The sequence below is a fragment of the Amphiprion ocellaris genome, chromosome 11 (genome assembly GCF_022539595.1).
Source record: "Amphiprion ocellaris isolate individual 3 ecotype Okinawa chromosome 11, ASM2253959v1, whole genome shotgun sequence".
Classification (NCBI taxonomy): domain Eukaryota; kingdom Metazoa; phylum Chordata; class Actinopteri; family Pomacentridae; genus Amphiprion; species Amphiprion ocellaris.
In genome coordinates this window covers 15,642,610-15,660,771 of record NC_072776.1, presented here as the reverse complement: position 1 = coordinate 15,660,771, position 18,162 = coordinate 15,642,610, and the positions used below count along the sequence as shown (strand labels likewise).

The following is an 18,162-nucleotide window of genomic DNA, read 5'->3' as shown; positions in this document are numbered from 1 at the left end:
CTGTCATCATCACTGAAGTTCAGTTTTACCATTCTTTATAAATTGCTTTAATTATTTTAACCGCGTACCAATAAATCTGACCATCTCAGGCTGAAATGGAACTTCATTTACAAATGTATCTGGATTTTCTAATTTCTCAGCTCAGTTGCACATCTCAAGTTTTTTTTCACAGCATTAATAAATCCATCTGACACTTGGTATTCAAAAACAAGTCACACTTACACTTCTCACCTTGCAGCAGATATATTAAATTAACTTCACTGTAAACAAGAAAAGTAAGCCTTTCATTATAAATAGTGCTTGATTTACCTATACACTGGACATACTCGGAGTGATTCACACTCTCTCTCCTCATACAGCGTGTCAGGACACTCTTGACCTCCATTAGCAGACCTCTGAATGATAGTCCTGTAGCGAGACTGCGTGGCGGCAGTTACATTTTCTGTTGAACATGAAACACAATCTTCAGAAAAAGGCTCCTTTCAGTAACAGATACACAGTTGAATTTAAGTGAATGTTTTCAAGGAAGAAGAGGATGTAAAATGATACTGAGACAAATGCCTGACATACTGTATGTCTGGAGCACAAAATAAATGAAGACTCAATTTCACCAGTGGAGTCTAACATCTCAAAGAAATGGCCAAAAAGCAAGTGGTCTCAGAATTGATCGGATCCTGATTAGCGTGCCCTTGTGGCTGTGATGTCCTCTGCTTCACTGCGGTCTGCTTTCGGACACAGAGCACTGTAATGGCTTCATTTGGCTCATGCTCCAAGGCTCATTACACAACACTAATTACTAAACATTGAAAATGGTGCAATTAAGAAAGTGATTACATCATCAACAGACCCAGTGGACTACAGCATATTTACAGAGATGAGGGGCCCGCTCAATTCTTCTAAAAACAATTACATACTTTTTGATTTCCAAGATACTACGGTACACATATTGAAATCCATTAAATATCCATTTTCCTCTTGATGTCTCAGCTTAATATAATGGACAGTTAACACTGTCATTTACAATCAAATGTAATCATTTACTACACTAGACACATTGTGGGAGAACATATTCAAACGAACGAATGAACTTTATTTATATAGCACCTCATACACACAAAATGCAGCTCAAAGTGCTTCACAATGCAGTAGAGAGAAAGTGACAAAATGACACACACTTAGACAGGGAGGAATGGAGGAAATGAATGTTTATGTCTAACAGAGCTAACACAGTTTCTTTAGATAAATTAAAACAGATTGCTGTCATTCACAGGCTAAATAAAAAACATTTTGAGTTGTCTAATATTTAAAAGCAGAGTGTCACATATTTTTGGGGCATAATAGCTAAATCTGGCACCCCCAAAGGTTTGTGTGGCGACCTTGGGAATAGTTAAAAGAGCAGCTGTGGAGGATCTTAGGATTTGTGGCGGATCATAGCACGACAGGGAGTCTGTGATATAAGAGGGGGCAAGGCCATTTGGTGCTTTCTCCAGGAACGACTTAAAATCAATTCTTCAAGAAACAGTGAGCCAGTGTGGGCTACATTAAACTGCAGTTATTAGACCTTTCTTTTTAGTTTTTGTTAAAACTCTGACAACAGCATCTTGGATAGTCTGCGGTTTTGCAATAGCTGCTTTTGATTAACCAGCAGATGGAGTGTTACAGTATCAAAGATGACTAAAAAAGGCATGAACAGCTTGCTGGCTCAGGAGAGGTCTTACAATTGCTATATTGTAAATGATAAAAGGCTGTGTTTGTCAAACAATTAAAATGGGATCTAAAATTAGGGTCAGAAAATTAATAATTTAGGTCAGAAAATGTAACAGTTGAACAGGAGCTGTCTTATTTTCATAGGACCAACTAGAAGGATCCACTTCTCATCTTCATTTAGCTTCAGAAAGTTCTTGCTCATCAATTCATTAACCCTTTGACACCTGAATTTATTTATTTAAAAAATGTGTGTTTTTGCTTTCCAGTTGATGCTAAAATAAGTGGAGACTGTTAATTTTCTACATGCCTCTTCCAAAAATTTGTGAAATATTGATCTAACCAGATCCCCAGTTTGGGTCCCAGTCTGGGCCTGGGATCTTTCTACATGGAATTTGCATGTTCTCCCTGTGCATGCATGGGTTTTCTCTGGGTACTCCAGCTTCCTCCCACAGTCCAAAAACAGGCTCAGGTTAATTGGTAACTCTAAATTGTCCATAGGTGTGAATGTGAGTGTGCTTGTTTGTTTCTATATGTAGCCCTGTGATAGACTGGTGACCTGTCCAGGGTGTCCCCTGCCTTCACCCTAAGTCAGCTGGGATAGGCTCCAGCCCCCTGCAACCCTAATGAGGATTAAGCGGTGTATAGATGGATGATTATGATAATGATAGATAATGGATGGATGGATGATCTAACCAGACTCTGTAAACAGCAACAAAAATCCTGTGCTTCTCAACACAACTGAGAAGCTATGATATAGTCAGCTGTGATCATCAGTCACATGAGAGTCTTTAGGTGAGCTTCAGACAGGAGACAGAATAAAAATGTAAGAAATTAAATATCTAAATTATGTGGAGTCACTACAGCTATGGGCATTTAGAAATTCAGTTTTCATCTTTGTCTTTTTTATGATTTATGGTATAAATGTGGTACTGCACAGAAGATAGGTGGAGCTCGCTCTACTTGTAGTCATAGTTGTGCTGTTTCCATAGAGGTGCAGAAGCAAAACAAAGCCCTGAAACTGCTTAAAGTTTGGAGAGTTAAAAAGACCAAAAGGTATGGAGGGCATTCTGCATTAGGATATCCAGCTAGTTTTCCAAAGATTGTGAAGCTGTTAGAAAGTCATTTTGAAAATGAGTTCATAGAAATTCATGTGATGAGCTACCTGGAAGGCAGGTTGATGGGCAGGCAGTCCATTCACTGAAGGGTGTCACAATGCAGTCTTTCTTGCAGGGAAGCAAACAGGGTTGGACGGTGTCTGGACGAGAAGAATCTGAGCACCTAAACATACAGACAAACAGTGGTCTTAAATTCTCTTCACCCCCCAGGAGATGAATGATAAACGTGTGGAGTCTCACTGGTAAAAGGACAGTGCAGTGTAACAGCTGCCCTGTCCTTGACATCACACATCTCCCCACAGAAAACATGACTGATTACATGTGTCCCTGCCTGCATGCTCAGGCAAAGGGTGGACAGATAGAGAAATTTACAGTTTTCTCACACATTCAGTTGCTTCCCAGGGTTCAAATTTTGCTCTATGAAAAGACAAATCCTTCCATTATTATTTATTATTCCAGAATACAAATATATATCTTATGGCTCATCGTATTTTTTTCTTTTTATTTTGAAATCCTAGTTATCCTCAAGCTACTCCAATCAATATATATTTTTAACATATGCATCTTTTATATTAACAATAGAGCAAATCCTTCTGTGAAAGGTGCTGTTCAGAGCCCAAAACCACAGAGAAATTCTCCCCAGCCTTTTTTAAATCATCCTTTCAGATTTCCAGCCCACAATCTTTGCAACACACAGCAGCATGCAGCTGTTTTCAGCAAAAAAAAAGTCCTAAAATACACTTTGCATTACATACTTCAAACAGCAAAAAATAGCTAAATATAAACTAAAAAGATGTTTGACTAGCTAGCAGGGCTGTGTAGCTACAAATAGGGGAAACAATTTATCAGTGTAACCATCCAGGTGAGTGTATTTATCCTCCTATATATATAAACTGAGCAGCAACAGTAGTCTTTTATTGTCACCAAGGAAAGGGAGAGTGTGTTGTAGGAGAAAAATCAATCAACACACAGCTGCTAATTAAACCTGAGAAAAGTGAGGATGTACAAACTGATTTCTAATAGATCACTTCTGCCAGACCAAATGTGCTATTACCAGGCTTTAAAGAGCCTTTCTCTGACTTGTAACAATTTACTTGTCTCAAAATAGAAAACAGTCATATATGTCTTGTCTATTTATATGTGTATTTATCTTGTATAGCTTATCTGTAGCAGCCCTTTGGCTGTGTTGTATTTTGTGTGTTGTGCAACCTTGAAGTGCGGATTAATGCAGCTATGTAAAATCAAATAAGTCATGAGCTTTGATGTCTTCATCAACCAGCAGCCAAGCCCCCTCCTTGCTCGACACAGAAACACATACACATACAGACTTCCAAATTTCATTTCAGAGCAAGTGACTTCCTTTGCCCGACAACCAGATCCAGGTCTCACTAGAGACCCAGCATGGTGCCTCATCCTACTGACTGCAGACAGCCAGCACGCACAGGAATGAGATCAAAGTATGCCAAAGCATAAGGAGGCAAGATACATAAACCCATCCTTCCCCAGCTTTATCGCTTCTCTTCTCTCTCCCTCCTTGCACTGATGTATGCCAGAGGGCATGGCAATGCAACAGAGCAGCTGGAGGAATATTGTGTGGTTTGCTCAGAATGAGGAAGTTAAGACTTACAGGCAAGGCAACGGAGCTCAGCTGTGACATGTTCAGGAACGTTCAAGGTCTCTTGCGCGGTATCTTTTCCAAAGCGCAAGGAAATAACCAATTAATCACTGTCATTAAGTTACTTAAATTCTTAAAATATAGCACTAGTTATATATTCAAATGTATAGGTTAAAATATATGTACATATTTATGTTGTGCCAAGTCTGAACACATTCAGTATAGCAATAATACACATCAAAAAGTTAATCAAACTAACTCTTACATTAAATGACCATAATTATATTTCATTTTAAGTATAACGACTGTTGTTCTCACATGTTAAACACGTATAATAGAATGCGTCATACATTACAATCTTCTTTCCCCATTGCTGCAAGTATTGTGACAAAGAGCAACAGAAATGAAACTGAAAATCTATCTCATGTTTTGCTGAGGGCTCTGTACTGATACCAAGAAAACCCCAGCAGCCTTTTTGTTGAGCCATCGCTCACTGGGAGATTATTGCTCAGCATGACATGCTTAGATGTTTGCTGACTGAGGTGACCCTTCTCCAGCAGCACATCAGTTGTATTTGAAGGTATCAGATGGGAACAATGTAGAAATTTAATAGACATTTCTGCATTTTTTTAGTCAAAAGTTTGAGTATAACCAGGATTGAAGGAATAACAATGGCAGAATCTGAATTCTTCCATTTAATTTTATCTGTTTTAATCTATAAAATATGCTACTACATGCGTATGTGACTTTTGTGTGTTACCATTGCAATGTAAAGCTTGGTATTCAAAATCTATGTTATTCCAGAATGGTAATAATATAACACCTTTTAACCTTACACTTTCTACAAAGTGCCTTGCAATGTGTTTCTCATTCACCCATTTGCACACACACACACCAAAGATGCTTGCCTGCCATCTGGAGCATTAAGGGCACAGTCGGGCCAGGGATCAAGCCACCAGTCTCACCAATTAGTGGACAACCCACTCTACTACCTGAACCACGACCTCTGTGTGATTCTATATGGACACTAAGCAATCCCAAACACAGCAGCGTTTGAATGGACAGCTGAAAGGTGCAGCTTTGCAGGATAAACATACTAACGCACTCGTTATTGACAGTCAAAATTGTCTATGATGAATAGCAACATGCAGGGCGATGTGTTAGGTGCTGTTCCATTAAATGAACACTCTGCAGCCATATGAATAGCAGAGAAGTGATTGAATTCAAAGCATACTGTACAGACAAGATCTGTTGGTGGAGCAGAAATGACAGCTTTCATTAAAACCTCTGTGGTGGGAGACAGGATGAGCATGAGAAAAAAGCCTCTCTATAATCCATTTTATGGCCCTGTCAATAATATATTGAGCTAAAGAAGGGCAAACTTTGTGAATTATTTATAAATCCGTCTTCCTGGTGTGGGCTATAACATCATTACAGTGACAGCACAAAAGCCCTTAGCAGTGTTTGATATTGTATTGCTGAAAGAGGAGTAGATAATGGTGGAGCATAAGCAAAATGAATCTCTGGTTCACAAAAAAGAAATGCTAAACACACAGACAGAAAGCATAAAAGAAGAGCTCAGCACACAAAACTCTGGGGATAAGATTTCATAGTGTACAGAGTCCTCTGGGTCATCTGTCAGTAACTAAAAAGCATACACGAGATAGCTGCAAGTCAGATGTGTTTGGAAAATGGAGATCATATTCTTAAGTGATTTTTCTTCAAGAGAAATATGACCACATTTCCCCCTTGATTTTACCAAGCTTGTTTAGTCTTCACCAGTAATTTACCACTTGCTTCTCTCAGGGCCCTTCTTCTGGTAACTAAAAGTAAGCAAAGCAGCACTGTAAGATACGAAGGAAAGAAGACAAATCTGAAACAGTGCATTTTTCATACTGGCAAAATAATTAGAATTGTTATTTAGTATGTTTGTTTGAGTGGGCTGAAACCACACATTCACTTGCAAGTGCACAGAGGCAAATGAGTTCAGTGACAACATATATGGAGGAAGCTGATGTACCTGTGAACTGTTGTGGACACATATCTCAAAAACGTTCATCGTCTTCTTATTAATGCAATAATTTTGAGTTCTTTTTTTCAGACATAAGGTGCATAGATAGATGTTGATTACTTTGACATGTTTCGGCGAAAGCTCTCTGAAAAAAGACCTCAAAATTATTGTTGTGGACACATGCCATGTGTGAAAAACAAAAAATAATGCTTCAAATGAAAAAAAGCAACTACAAATTCTCTTAATGAAATTTTGGAATAATGTAACCAGCGCTGTCTCTCAACAGATATGTTCTCATGCTACTCAGCATATCTTTGCTATTCATGCTATTGCTTTAAGGGTTGCTGCTTATCAGTCAACTAATCCTATATTTGACTGGGTAAGAAAGTAAGTGGGAGTGAAAGGTCTAAAATCAAAGATCCCGTGCAGGACACAAACCATAGTTTTCTAGGTTAAAATCCTGTATCAGTCTTATGCCAACATCACCCTAACATGGATTTTGTGCTTCTTCAACAATAAACACATTTTCTGCGATTACTACTCTTCTCTTCCTTAATATGGAAGAAATAGATTTTTTGCAAAAGATACTTTAGAATCCAAATCAGTTGTGTAGGAGCACATCCAGCTCAGTCCCATTCAGAAATAAACAGGAAAAAAAAATCCAATTTACGATATCTTTTGAAGTCTACAGACATATATGCGCTGTCCAACTGCAAAAGAGTACACCAGTATTGTTGAATTGCAATAAATGTCACATTACAGATGTAAAATTGATGCCTCAGAACAGAAAGCCTACCTTTTATTTACAACAGAACCAGCATTCATCTTCATGCAGCTGACTTTGCGGATCTGGACCCCGACAGCACAGGTAGAAGTCCCATTCATGAAGTCGGTTCCATTCACATCCAGAGAGTTATCCTCAATACAGGGACCCCATGGCGAGGCCTCCCAGTAAAATACCATGCAGGAATGATCATTGCAGGCTCTCCACTCCTCCAGGGCTGGAGCTGCTGGGCAGGATTTCCCCTCTGTAGGCCAACCCATAGGAAACAGTGTCAAAGTGACATATACATAAAGAGTATATACAACATGGCATTCTGAAAAAAAGCTGAGTAGACACAGTTAGGCATTTTCCTGTGACTATAACCCAGCTAAAAGTCATGTCAGCAACATTATTATGCAGAGTACATGTGAATTGGACAAAAAGTAAAATACATTCGACTAAAAGTACAAGTTGCAGTAAATCACCGGAAATCAAATATAGTACTATGAGCGACCTCCAGCTTTTTGGTGGCTAAAGAAATGTTTTTTGGGGGTAGCCAAGCAGACCTTTTACAAGTTACAACTTGCAGAAGTTTGAAATACACAGTCTCAGTAAGGTCAGTGGATTTGTGAGCCCAGTCAAGAGTGCCTAAAGGCACACAACAACGATCTGTTTCCAGCTACAGATCCCTGTGTCCTCACAGTCACGTTTATTCATTCTTTATACACATAATTCGATATTCAACTTCAATTGCAGTACAGCAAGAAAGCAGGTAAATCTATGGATATTTGTATTAACCCTGCAAAACCAACTGTTGCAAAAATACAGCATCAGTTTTATTTTTTTAACTCTTATTTTTGGTGATAGATTATAGTTTTAAAAAGCATATAACTGTAAATATGTGAATAGAAAGCACAGGGCAACTATAAAAAATAACACCTTTTAGGGCTTTTATATTCCGCTATCTTCTTACAATTGGCTATTTACAAATTCTGTACTTAGTGTAATCCTTCTCTGTCATTTTAAGTCTTTGTCATTGTGTATTGTGCATGTTGAGAGTGTTGTGTGTTATAAAAAATATCTGATGAATTTAACCAAACTATACTATTTCCTTTACAAACTTACAAATTAGAAGCATGCCTAGGTAATCATTGTAATGTGTCCATTTACAAAGACGTGTGCTAACACACACCACACACACATGTTTGTGCGATTGAGTGCGATCTGCAGAGAACAAACTTGCACATTTAGTCTCAACTGGTCATTGCAGGGACTGCTCAGCCTAAATGAAGTTAAAGCAAGGGACAGTTGAGTTGATTAAGGGTTATAGGTGTTATCTGGAGAGTGTTACGAGCCCTGAAGTGTACTGTGATTTACAGAAGGGCATAGACGAGTTTGTCACTGAGCCACAACCAAACAAATACCTGCATCATCCAGTCTGCTTTGCATTCGTCAGTCCTTCTACACTGTCACACTGCTAAAAACATGCAGGCCTATAAACACAAATATAGCATTCACACACACACAAACACTCACAGCACCTCTGCCAGCAAGCAGATAGCCAGCAACGTGGCAATAAACAACGCAGTTTGGAACCTGGCTTAAGCTGTGAGATTCTTTCATCAGCTGTTACTGCAGATATGCGTTTAGTTACAGGGATTAATGGGTGGTAGCCGGCTGCCAAGGCTCCGCTGTCTGACTTGAAAACACAACACATGGAGTACACAGAGAAATACGGAGCTGAGAAAGTGTCCTGATAATGGATGGTCAACTCAAACCTCAAACGGTTCTGAGATGAAAAATGTCTAAATAAGAGTCTGAAATCTAGAGAAATAACAGCCAAAACAAAGCCACAGTGTACGTGAAACCACTGTGATAAAGCCTCTGGCTAAATCAATCTTCACTTTTTATTTGCTGAGTCTAGCGTTGAGTTAGTCCTGGATTTCCTCATTTTGACTCCAAGTAGCAAGTAACGATGTATCACGTAGGCACTGTGTAATCAACTAATGAAAAACATAGTGTCCTTTTTAAAAAAAAATATTATTTACAGGTTACTTCATACAATCCCAAAATATTTGCATTTTCATACTTTGTGTTGTCCAGTAAAGGTACTAACGGACCCCATAGATATTTAAAAGATGCTGTAATGTATACACTATTTACTTTTACACCTCCTCAATCTTTTGTCTTCTTTTACTTACTCTGTATGGAAAAATACTGATTAGGACTATAATCAAGTCCTATATTTACAACAAAATGGCAGTTTCCACCAATGCTCAATAAATCAAAACTTTATCAATAGAAAGTCAAGGTGAATATCATTCCAGCATCAGTGATCACAGCAAAGAAATAGATCTTTAAGAGTGACAGCAGTCAGTAAATGCTGGATTACCTTTCCCTGGGATGGCCAACACACTGCGGATGCGGCTCTGTCTGCCCTCTGCAGTCTTTGTGGCACAGCTGTGTGAGCAGGTGGACCAGGAGGACCAGGAGCCAACCACACAGTCTGCCAAACAGGCCACCTCACAGGCCTCCTCTGAGAGAGGAGGGTCATCTGCACAGTGGTCGTTGGGCACATCTTCTCCTGAGGAAGGCAAGATAAGAAAACTGAATGGAGGCATCAGTTTTAGGGGTTCAAAGTGAATCAAGATCAGATTAGTTACACTATATGTGTCTTGTCCTGATCAGACAGCAATCAGATAGGTGGTGAAAAAACTTGTGTATATAAAGCCAACACACACTGTGGTCAGATTCAAATCACAGGCCAGGTAAGAGATGCATAAAGTCATAGGTGCACATGAGAAGCACACTAAAAACCCGAATCTCTGGCACGATGACATAAAGTATCTGAAACAGATTGTGGTGAAAATACATTAACCTCCAGATGTGAGCTAGCTTTCATTCTGATCACACTGAAATAAAGTGTAAATACTGTTCACATATCCACAAAAGTAGGATGAGATGATAAGTAGATCTCAATGATGACGCTGATCAAGCATGTTGATGCCAGGTACGAATACAGTATAATCAAAGTCATTTTGACACAGAATCTGATATGAATACACACAAATGTATACACACAAATGTATACACGTAGCCTACATAGCTGTAAGTAGACGGTTAAGATGTGTCTTGAACTGAAACTTGATTAATTACAATCATCACGCTTTTGAAATTATTGTTATAATAAAGGCAAAATTTATCTTAAAGTTCTCATTTGTTTTGTTTTTTTTTTTTTTGTGTGTGTGTGTGTGTGTGTGTGTGTGTGTGTGTGTGTGTGTGTGTGTGTGTGTGTGTGTGTGTAGGCAAAGTTTGCCGGCTGAAAATAGTTGCAGATACTTTAGGCAAACAGATTCCCTCTTTGATAAAAGATTTACAACAAACATAAGTAGGCATCCATCCTAATTTTTGTCAAACCCACACAGAAATTCATTTTATCCAGAGAATATAATAAGGCCATCCTATTGGTATTCTGAGACAGTATTAAAAGCTACTCCTTCAGCCTTCATCTTGCAGCAATGTTATGAAATATGTATCACAAATTATTTTCTCTTTTAGGAGTGAAGCAGCTACACGGAACTCAGTCTTTTCTCTCTACTGTACTCTATGATAATGCTTTTCTTGTGTGTGAATAAACATTTTAAATGCTGGAGAAGAAGTGTATAGGTATCTATACACGCACAGTATAGAAGTGGGTACACCCTTGTGCAATATCACTTAAATGTCAAAAGATTCAAAATTGTATCACATCTCAGTGAGTGCATTATTTGACAACTGTATAAATTAACATTTAGAGTGTTCCTTATTAACAAATAAACAAAGACTTAAGAGAGATATTAAAAATAAAGGCCTCAAAGTAGAAACTCCACTCACAACTAAAGTAAATACCCCCGTTATCACTGACACGCAAGTTAAAAAAATCTGCTGATAGAGGGAAAAAAAACAATACCTGTGATTTCTGGTTAGCCTAATTGCACAGACATGGCTGTGAATTAACTTGTGAAGATCAGACGCTCCTCAGCTTTGGACCTACGGGCTGTGTCTATCTATACAATGGTTTCACATGGAAAACAGTTGCCAGAAGAATTGAAAAATTCAATGGTGATAACAATGACGGAAATAGATGCATGGAGACTACAGACAGCTAAATATTAGCAGAAACACAACTTCAGCAGTAATCAGTAATAGTCAAGTCAGGATACCACGAAACAGTCCCACGGTGGTTGTCCTTCTAAAATAAGGCCACTGACAGTGTGCTCCAGAGTTGGCACAGGGGTTGTCTAAGGTTCTGTGAGAGCTCAGATAGTGAGAAGGAAAGTGTATAACTTCAGCCCTTTGTGGACAGCATACAAGGAAAAACAATAACTTTGCTCATGGTTTGGCACGAAACGGCAAGATTAAGTTTGTTGAGAAACACAAAAAGACGCATAAATATTGCAGCACTTTTTTTCTTGTCAGATGAGACCAGGATACATTTGTTCAGCTGAGATGTGTTTCAGCATGTTTGGCATTAACCTGAGCAGGACTACTACAATGAATGCACAGTCCCAACAGTGAAGCAAAGAGGTGGGAGAGTGATGATACGGGACTGCTTGAGTGCAAAAGGTGTTGGGGAGATGACATTTGTAGATGGAACAATGAATGTCTGTGGATAAACCAAAATACTGGCACGCTGTCAGTCTCCACAAACATGGAAGAACAGGAAAATATACCAGCATTATAATGATCCAAGCGCACAAAATAACACAAGGAAGAAAAATATGAAAAAATACTTCTATGGTCAAGTATGTCTCCTGACTTAAATCCAACGGAACACCTTTGGTCGAGAAAGGTAGAAGATTGAAAAAACAGTCTTTGAAGAATGTATAACTCTAGAGACCTTATACCAAGGACTGAGTCTGCCATTAGGAATAAAGGAAGACCCATTTTCCCAGCACTGAAAAAATAAAAGATTTGAATCTCAGTAATGAAAGCTGTACTGATTTCTGTTGCAGTTATTTCCCACTGTGGGGCCTGTATTGAAATTAAAATCTATCGTGAATCTAAACTGTTAATGAACAAATATCCAACTTAAAAGTAATGCTACTACTACTATAAGGAGATACCATTTGGAATCATGTGACAGGGTTGTACTCACCTTTGTTGTATACTGTATATATACGTGTGTGTGTGTGTGTGCGTGTGTGTATGTGTTGGATCCTGCCAAGAGTTTGCCGCCACAGATTTCTCCCTCCAAGAAAAAGAGATCAGTTTCAGAGACAGAGTTGTCATCCTGATGTCAAAACATTGCCAGCAGCAGCTGAAGCATTGTTTTTGGAGATACAGTACGCTCATACTCAGCAGTATCATTAACTTGGCTGAACTTTGCCACTACTACATGGAATATGGTTTAACAAAAACAACCTCAGGGCAGATTTGTCATCAATTTGAGTTTTTTTTTTCTCATCTCCGAGTAAATACCCTTGATATGGAGGAAAGCGCTAAACGAAGTGCGAGCGAACCTGTGTATCGCCTCATCAGACAGATGTGAAATCCTCCCTTGGGGAATTTGACAACCTTTCGCCCATAAAGTTACAGCCTCAGAGATCTCCAGCCATCAAAGTAACTGGTGTGTATACAACACTCCTTTATTGCTTAAAGTAATGGTAAAGACCCACAGGCTACGGTATGGGATGCATTATTCCTTTCATTAGTGCAGATGAAAGTGGGTACAAGTTGGAGAGCTCTCCTGCTGAGGATACCACAAGAGGCATTAGCAGTATATCTGTAGTATGTGACAAGTGTAAGGATGGATGGTGATGGAGGTGGTACTGTAAAGTACACTGAAATTACATTTAAAACTAGAACAACAGCTCTGGGAGGCCAGGAATAAGTTTTTATCATCACATACCTCTAAATGCATCTAAAAGGAAGCAAAGATCTGGAGGCTGCAGCACTTGAATAGAAACTGCACTGATATTTAACATAATTGTTTTGAACTGACACTAAGATTTTAAGCTGTGTAGGAATTCATTGTCTTGGTTCACCATGGCTCCCACCCAGGTAATTATTTCAAGTGTGCATGCTTTATGCAAAGTGAGCATCAAATGTAACAGAGTATGTGCTATAGATTGCTGTGAATCAACCTCAGCGACCCATATTTCAGATACACACTCGCAGTGCCTTTAACTTAGTTGAGCTGTGATAATAGGCACTGAGATACAGCAGGAAAACATTTAAATGTAAATGTAAATGAAGATTGCAAAAGGGAAAGTTTTATGTAAAGTTATTTTTATTACTCCCATTTCTTTTACTGAAAGGACACAAGCGTATCAGTTTGCCGTTGCCACCGACTATTGCCCATGAGTTACATTTCCATGTATGGTTCCATTGTTTTTAGCAGCCCAGTTTCACAAAAGAAAAGCAAAAAGTGTAATGGCTATTTTGGACCACACTGCAAAACATAGTATTTTCACACAAACATCTGTAAAACTGTGAGATTGCTATGCTTTTTATTGGTTGTACTAAGGGCAGGATTTGTCAACTAAGCAGGAGAGGAAACAACCTCAGTTTTTTGTTAGCATTTGCATGCTTTAGGTTAAATATTTTGGTGCTAATACTTAACAAAAGCAAACTGAAAAAGCTAATGAAGAATGGTTTACCACACATCTTCAGTCTGAGTTTCCTGGGTGAAAAGAAATTCACGAGTTACGTGACGTGGATGTGGGCCAATAGAAAAGAATGGACCAAAAAAGGTAGGCATCCCACATTTTTAAAGCTGTTGTGAAACGAGCATGTTTGTGCTATGGACGAGACAGTGTTGCAGTCAGTCATTGCCTGTTACCTACCTTTATATGTAGGGTTTACAGTTTCAGCAAAATGTATTGCTAAAAAATGTAGAGCCTCTTAAAAATATAACAAACTTAATCTTCTCCACAAAGTTATGCAGTTTGGAAGTTAAATTATTGTTGAACTTACAGGCAGGGGTAACAGTAAAATGATGACAGCAAGCTGCTCCATCTAACTAGTTCTAAAACAGTCACCCACTGGCTATATCAAAGTTTGTGGGATCAACACTGTCAAAACACAAACAGGCTCCATGTTCACTTAGGTCATCCTTACTAAGGCAAAAATATGCAAGGCTACACATCTAGAATTAGTCCTAAGGTTTTCCATCAAATAAATACACAGAAGATATGCAAGCGGGATGTCATGCAAAGCAGGCTCTAGGCCTGTTTTAAGAATTTATTATAATAGATGTATTATTGCCAAAGGTAGAATTATTTGCTGTTCTTTTACAAACTGGAAAATCTGTAATTATTCAACAATCGTTCTGCGTGAAAATCACAAAGGACTAATGAATATGTTAGCAAACAAAAGTAACAGAAGACTCACAAAGCTTTGCCTGGAAACGCTGCCTAAAGAGAAAAGGCATGATAACATGAAAAGTCACAACTGGTGGAACTGTGTGTCTGTGTCAGCGTGTATGTATGAGACTACTTTTGTGTGTGCGGGATGGAGGATGCTGTGCAAATAGATGGATGCCCTAGGGGTCCTTTTGCATTATTAATATAGGGATCTGTAGTTGGGGCTCTTACTCAGATATAATATCACTGCCTCCTGCATGCAGTTTCAACATGATTTCTATTCTGCTCGCCCACCCACCAATTAATCTTCTTCATTGTCATTATTCTGATACATACACATATATATATATATATATATATATATATATAAAAGTAGTCGCCTTTGCTTAAAAGTTAATAATCACATCCACTCTGTGCAGGCAGCTTTTAAGGCAGTGCTGGAGGGCAAAGGGAACAACGTAAATTGGACAAAATCGCTGTGAACATGGATGTGGGCTCTAATAAACTGGCCTAGGTCAGTAATTAACGTATTTGCTGTATCTGCCTGTCAAACCTGCAACTTCAGAATGGAATCAGTGACAACCACATTTAGAGCTTTTTCCTGAGTTTATCACCACCTGAATACTGCTGACAAGTTGAGCAGGGACAGAGTGAACCTGATGGTAACAATATTGTTGGGTTATTGTTGGGTCAGATTGTCTGTAGGTTTAAAGCGGTTAGCCTGCATGCATCTATGAGGCCTTAAATCTGTCATGTCAGCTGTCAGTCACGGATGCACCAGGTACGTTTGAGTCAGCATGGTCCATGGTCAGTAGTTAGTTTGAGTCACTGTGCAGGGAGTAGGAGCTGTCAAGACAACTTGGCTAAGCCTGTACAGCACCAAATCACCACGTCAAATTATTCATATGTGAAAACCTCCTTGGAACTAACACTGATTCTGATTTGGATTTATCTATCTTATGGTAAGAATAGGTATGAAAACCAAACCATGATCCCCTCCTTAGTGGTTTTGTTGCCTAAACCAGTGATAAAATATAATAACAATACATGAAGAAGAAACAATATGGAACATGAACCACAGTCTCCTGAATGAAAACCCTGTGACATAGACCAACTTCACCACTCTAAAATTTTGATGAGACTCTTTGGAACTCAAAAAAAAAAAGTTTGATACATCTATTGATATCAAATATTGATGCAGGTGCCAAAGAATCCCTTGTGCACGTCTCTGAGATGACAGTGCCTTTGACAAAACAGCAGTATTTGACACTGGGAATGAAAATTGGTTGGTTGACCATGGCATTACCTGGATATCTGCATTGATTAGACACACAAGAATAGACAAACACACTGGGCCTTAAGTTAATGAGAAACAAATACAGGTTAATCTTTTGCGTCTTTATTGTGCACAGCCATTAAACAGCAGCAGTGATGCTGCACAAAGTAAGCGAACCTTTGGTTTTATTAACTGTGTGACCCATCTTCAGCTGCAGTAACCTCAGAAAATGTTTCCGGTAGCTGCAGGTGCACAATGGGAATTATGGACACTGCTTCAGTTCAGCCATATTGTTGGATGTTTGCTGTGATAGGCTCTCTCAAGGTCACTCAACAGTGTTCCTCCAGGGTTAAAGTCTGGCCTCACATTTTGTTTGTGGTAAATTTTCTTCACTGTTTAGGGTCAACCTTAGTTTCATCAGTCCACAAAACTTTTTTTTTTTTCCCCAGTAGCATTCTGGAGTGTCAAGGTGCTTTTTGGCAAACTTCAGGCTTCAGGTGTGGAGGGATTTTTTCCCTTTCCTGTTGCAGATGCCATGTGCCATGAAGCAATGATCCATAATTTGTGTGTGAACCAGCTCCGATGATTCCTTTAGAGCTCTAGCCATTACTCTGGGGATCTACAACACTGAGCATTCGGCATTGCACATGTGGAGCCATCTTAGTTGTGTTCTCTTCTAAGCAGAGTAGCCACAGTACTAAATCATCTCCATTTACAGAGAATTTGTGAACTGTTTATTGTTGGATATTTTAAATCGATGAGATCAGTTTATAACCCTTTCCAGCTTGAGGCAAAACAATGATTTTTGATCAGACCTCTTCTCAGAATGCTTTTTTTGGGAGGCATGGTTCAAGATGAGATGATTCTTGTGAAAGCAAACAGCTCTAACCCACACTCGCATTGCTGTAGTTGCATTAATTTGATAGCATTTGTTTATTTCATTAGGGTAAGAATTTGCAAACTGTTTGCAGCTTGTCTGTTAATGTTCTATTATCTATCTATCTATCTATCTATCTATCTATCTATCTATCTATAAGTAAAAAAAAATACAGTGAACCTATACAAATGGTGTCAGAGAATTTATAATACCACTGAACTAATAATGGAGTGATAAGGGACATATTATAAGGTGTATAGCAGTGTTCTGTGCTTTTCAAACACTGTGTCTTATCTCACCAACCCAAAGTGGGCTGGCAGATGGCAGATGACAGATGAGGAGAAGAATTAACAGAACTGAAGCAGGCATGTGTCCAGACTGTGTGATGTAGCAGATTGATGCATTTTCTCCAGAAAAGTAACAGTGTTTTTCCCATAGGTAGATCCCTCTGGGTCTTCCTTTTGGCTGTGCAACAAAAATGTCCCTGAACACCCCTGTGTCACTCGATTCCATTTCATCTATACCTGAGTGCTTTTAGGAATTACCTTTTATATTTGCTAAGCAATGCAACCTGGCAAATAGGTGATAGAGGATGTTTTCTGATTACTTGAGCTGCCATAGATAATCATTTAAGTCTCCATCAGATAAACTTAGCTGGGAAAGTGCTGTTTCTTTGCTCTCTATAGGCACAGGCTTTCCTCAGACAAATTTATCTGTCTTTAAACTTGGAATGCAGAGTTGTTTTATGCTGGGAAATTGGAAACAGAACACATAATCAGGGAGAATAAAGTGGAGAAAACACTGCAGATCTCTGGGGCGCCTGTCACCTCACTGAAGTTCACAATCTTAAAAGGTATCTGCCAGTTCAAACACCTACTTCCCTTATTCCGAGTGAGTGAACCTACACAGTATGTTAACATCAATGACAATTATCTCCATGGCTTATGATTTATGTTTCTAACATCCTCTGTAAATATTTTTTGCTCTATTCAAAGCAGCTACACACAGGCAGAATTTGTAAATGTGCACTCCAGTTGACTCAAAAAAGTTGAACCATTCAAAAAAAAAAGTCTGCAGATGTTATAATATGAAAGCAGGGTCTTAATGGAGCAAATATTAGTGGATGGTAAACACAGCTGTCAGCCAAGAATCTCTGGCAATAGAGAATCTTTTCATAAGCATCGACCATCTGCAATCAATAAGCATTGTATATACTGTATGCATTGTAAGGGATAATTCACAATGAGGAATCTATTTAAGGATTTCAGCACAAAACAATACATGTACACTCTTCTTTTCCCAACACCATCGTCAGGATTCACCGCAGTGAGTTTTTTTAAACCAGCATACTCTCATTGATGTGAATCTGATTGTACCCAGTAATATAAAAAAGATATGCTGCATTTGTATAATGAGTATAAAGAGTCCTTCTTAATTAGATAGACAATACAT

At 38.7% G+C, this 18,162-nt stretch overlaps 1 protein-coding gene across 3 annotated transcripts in view; it reads right to left on the bottom strand.

Moving 5' to 3' along the window:
* thsd7ba (thrombospondin, type I, domain containing 7Ba) overlaps window positions 1-18,162 on the bottom strand; it is a 202,403-nt gene that overhangs the window by 72,665 nt on the left and 111,576 nt on the right. For all 3 annotated transcript variants that reach the window (XM_035950501.2, XM_055015530.1, XM_055015531.1), the window contains 4 exons: window positions 9,604-9,795; window positions 7,245-7,476; window positions 2,870-2,985; window positions 310-442 (listed from right to left, as the gene is read on the bottom strand). In XM_035950501.2, the coding sequence (XP_035806394.2) occupies window positions 310-442; window positions 2,870-2,985; window positions 7,245-7,476; window positions 9,604-9,795 (673 nt within the window). The remainder of the gene's footprint in view (window positions 1-309; window positions 443-2,869; window positions 2,986-7,244; window positions 7,477-9,603; window positions 9,796-18,162) is intronic.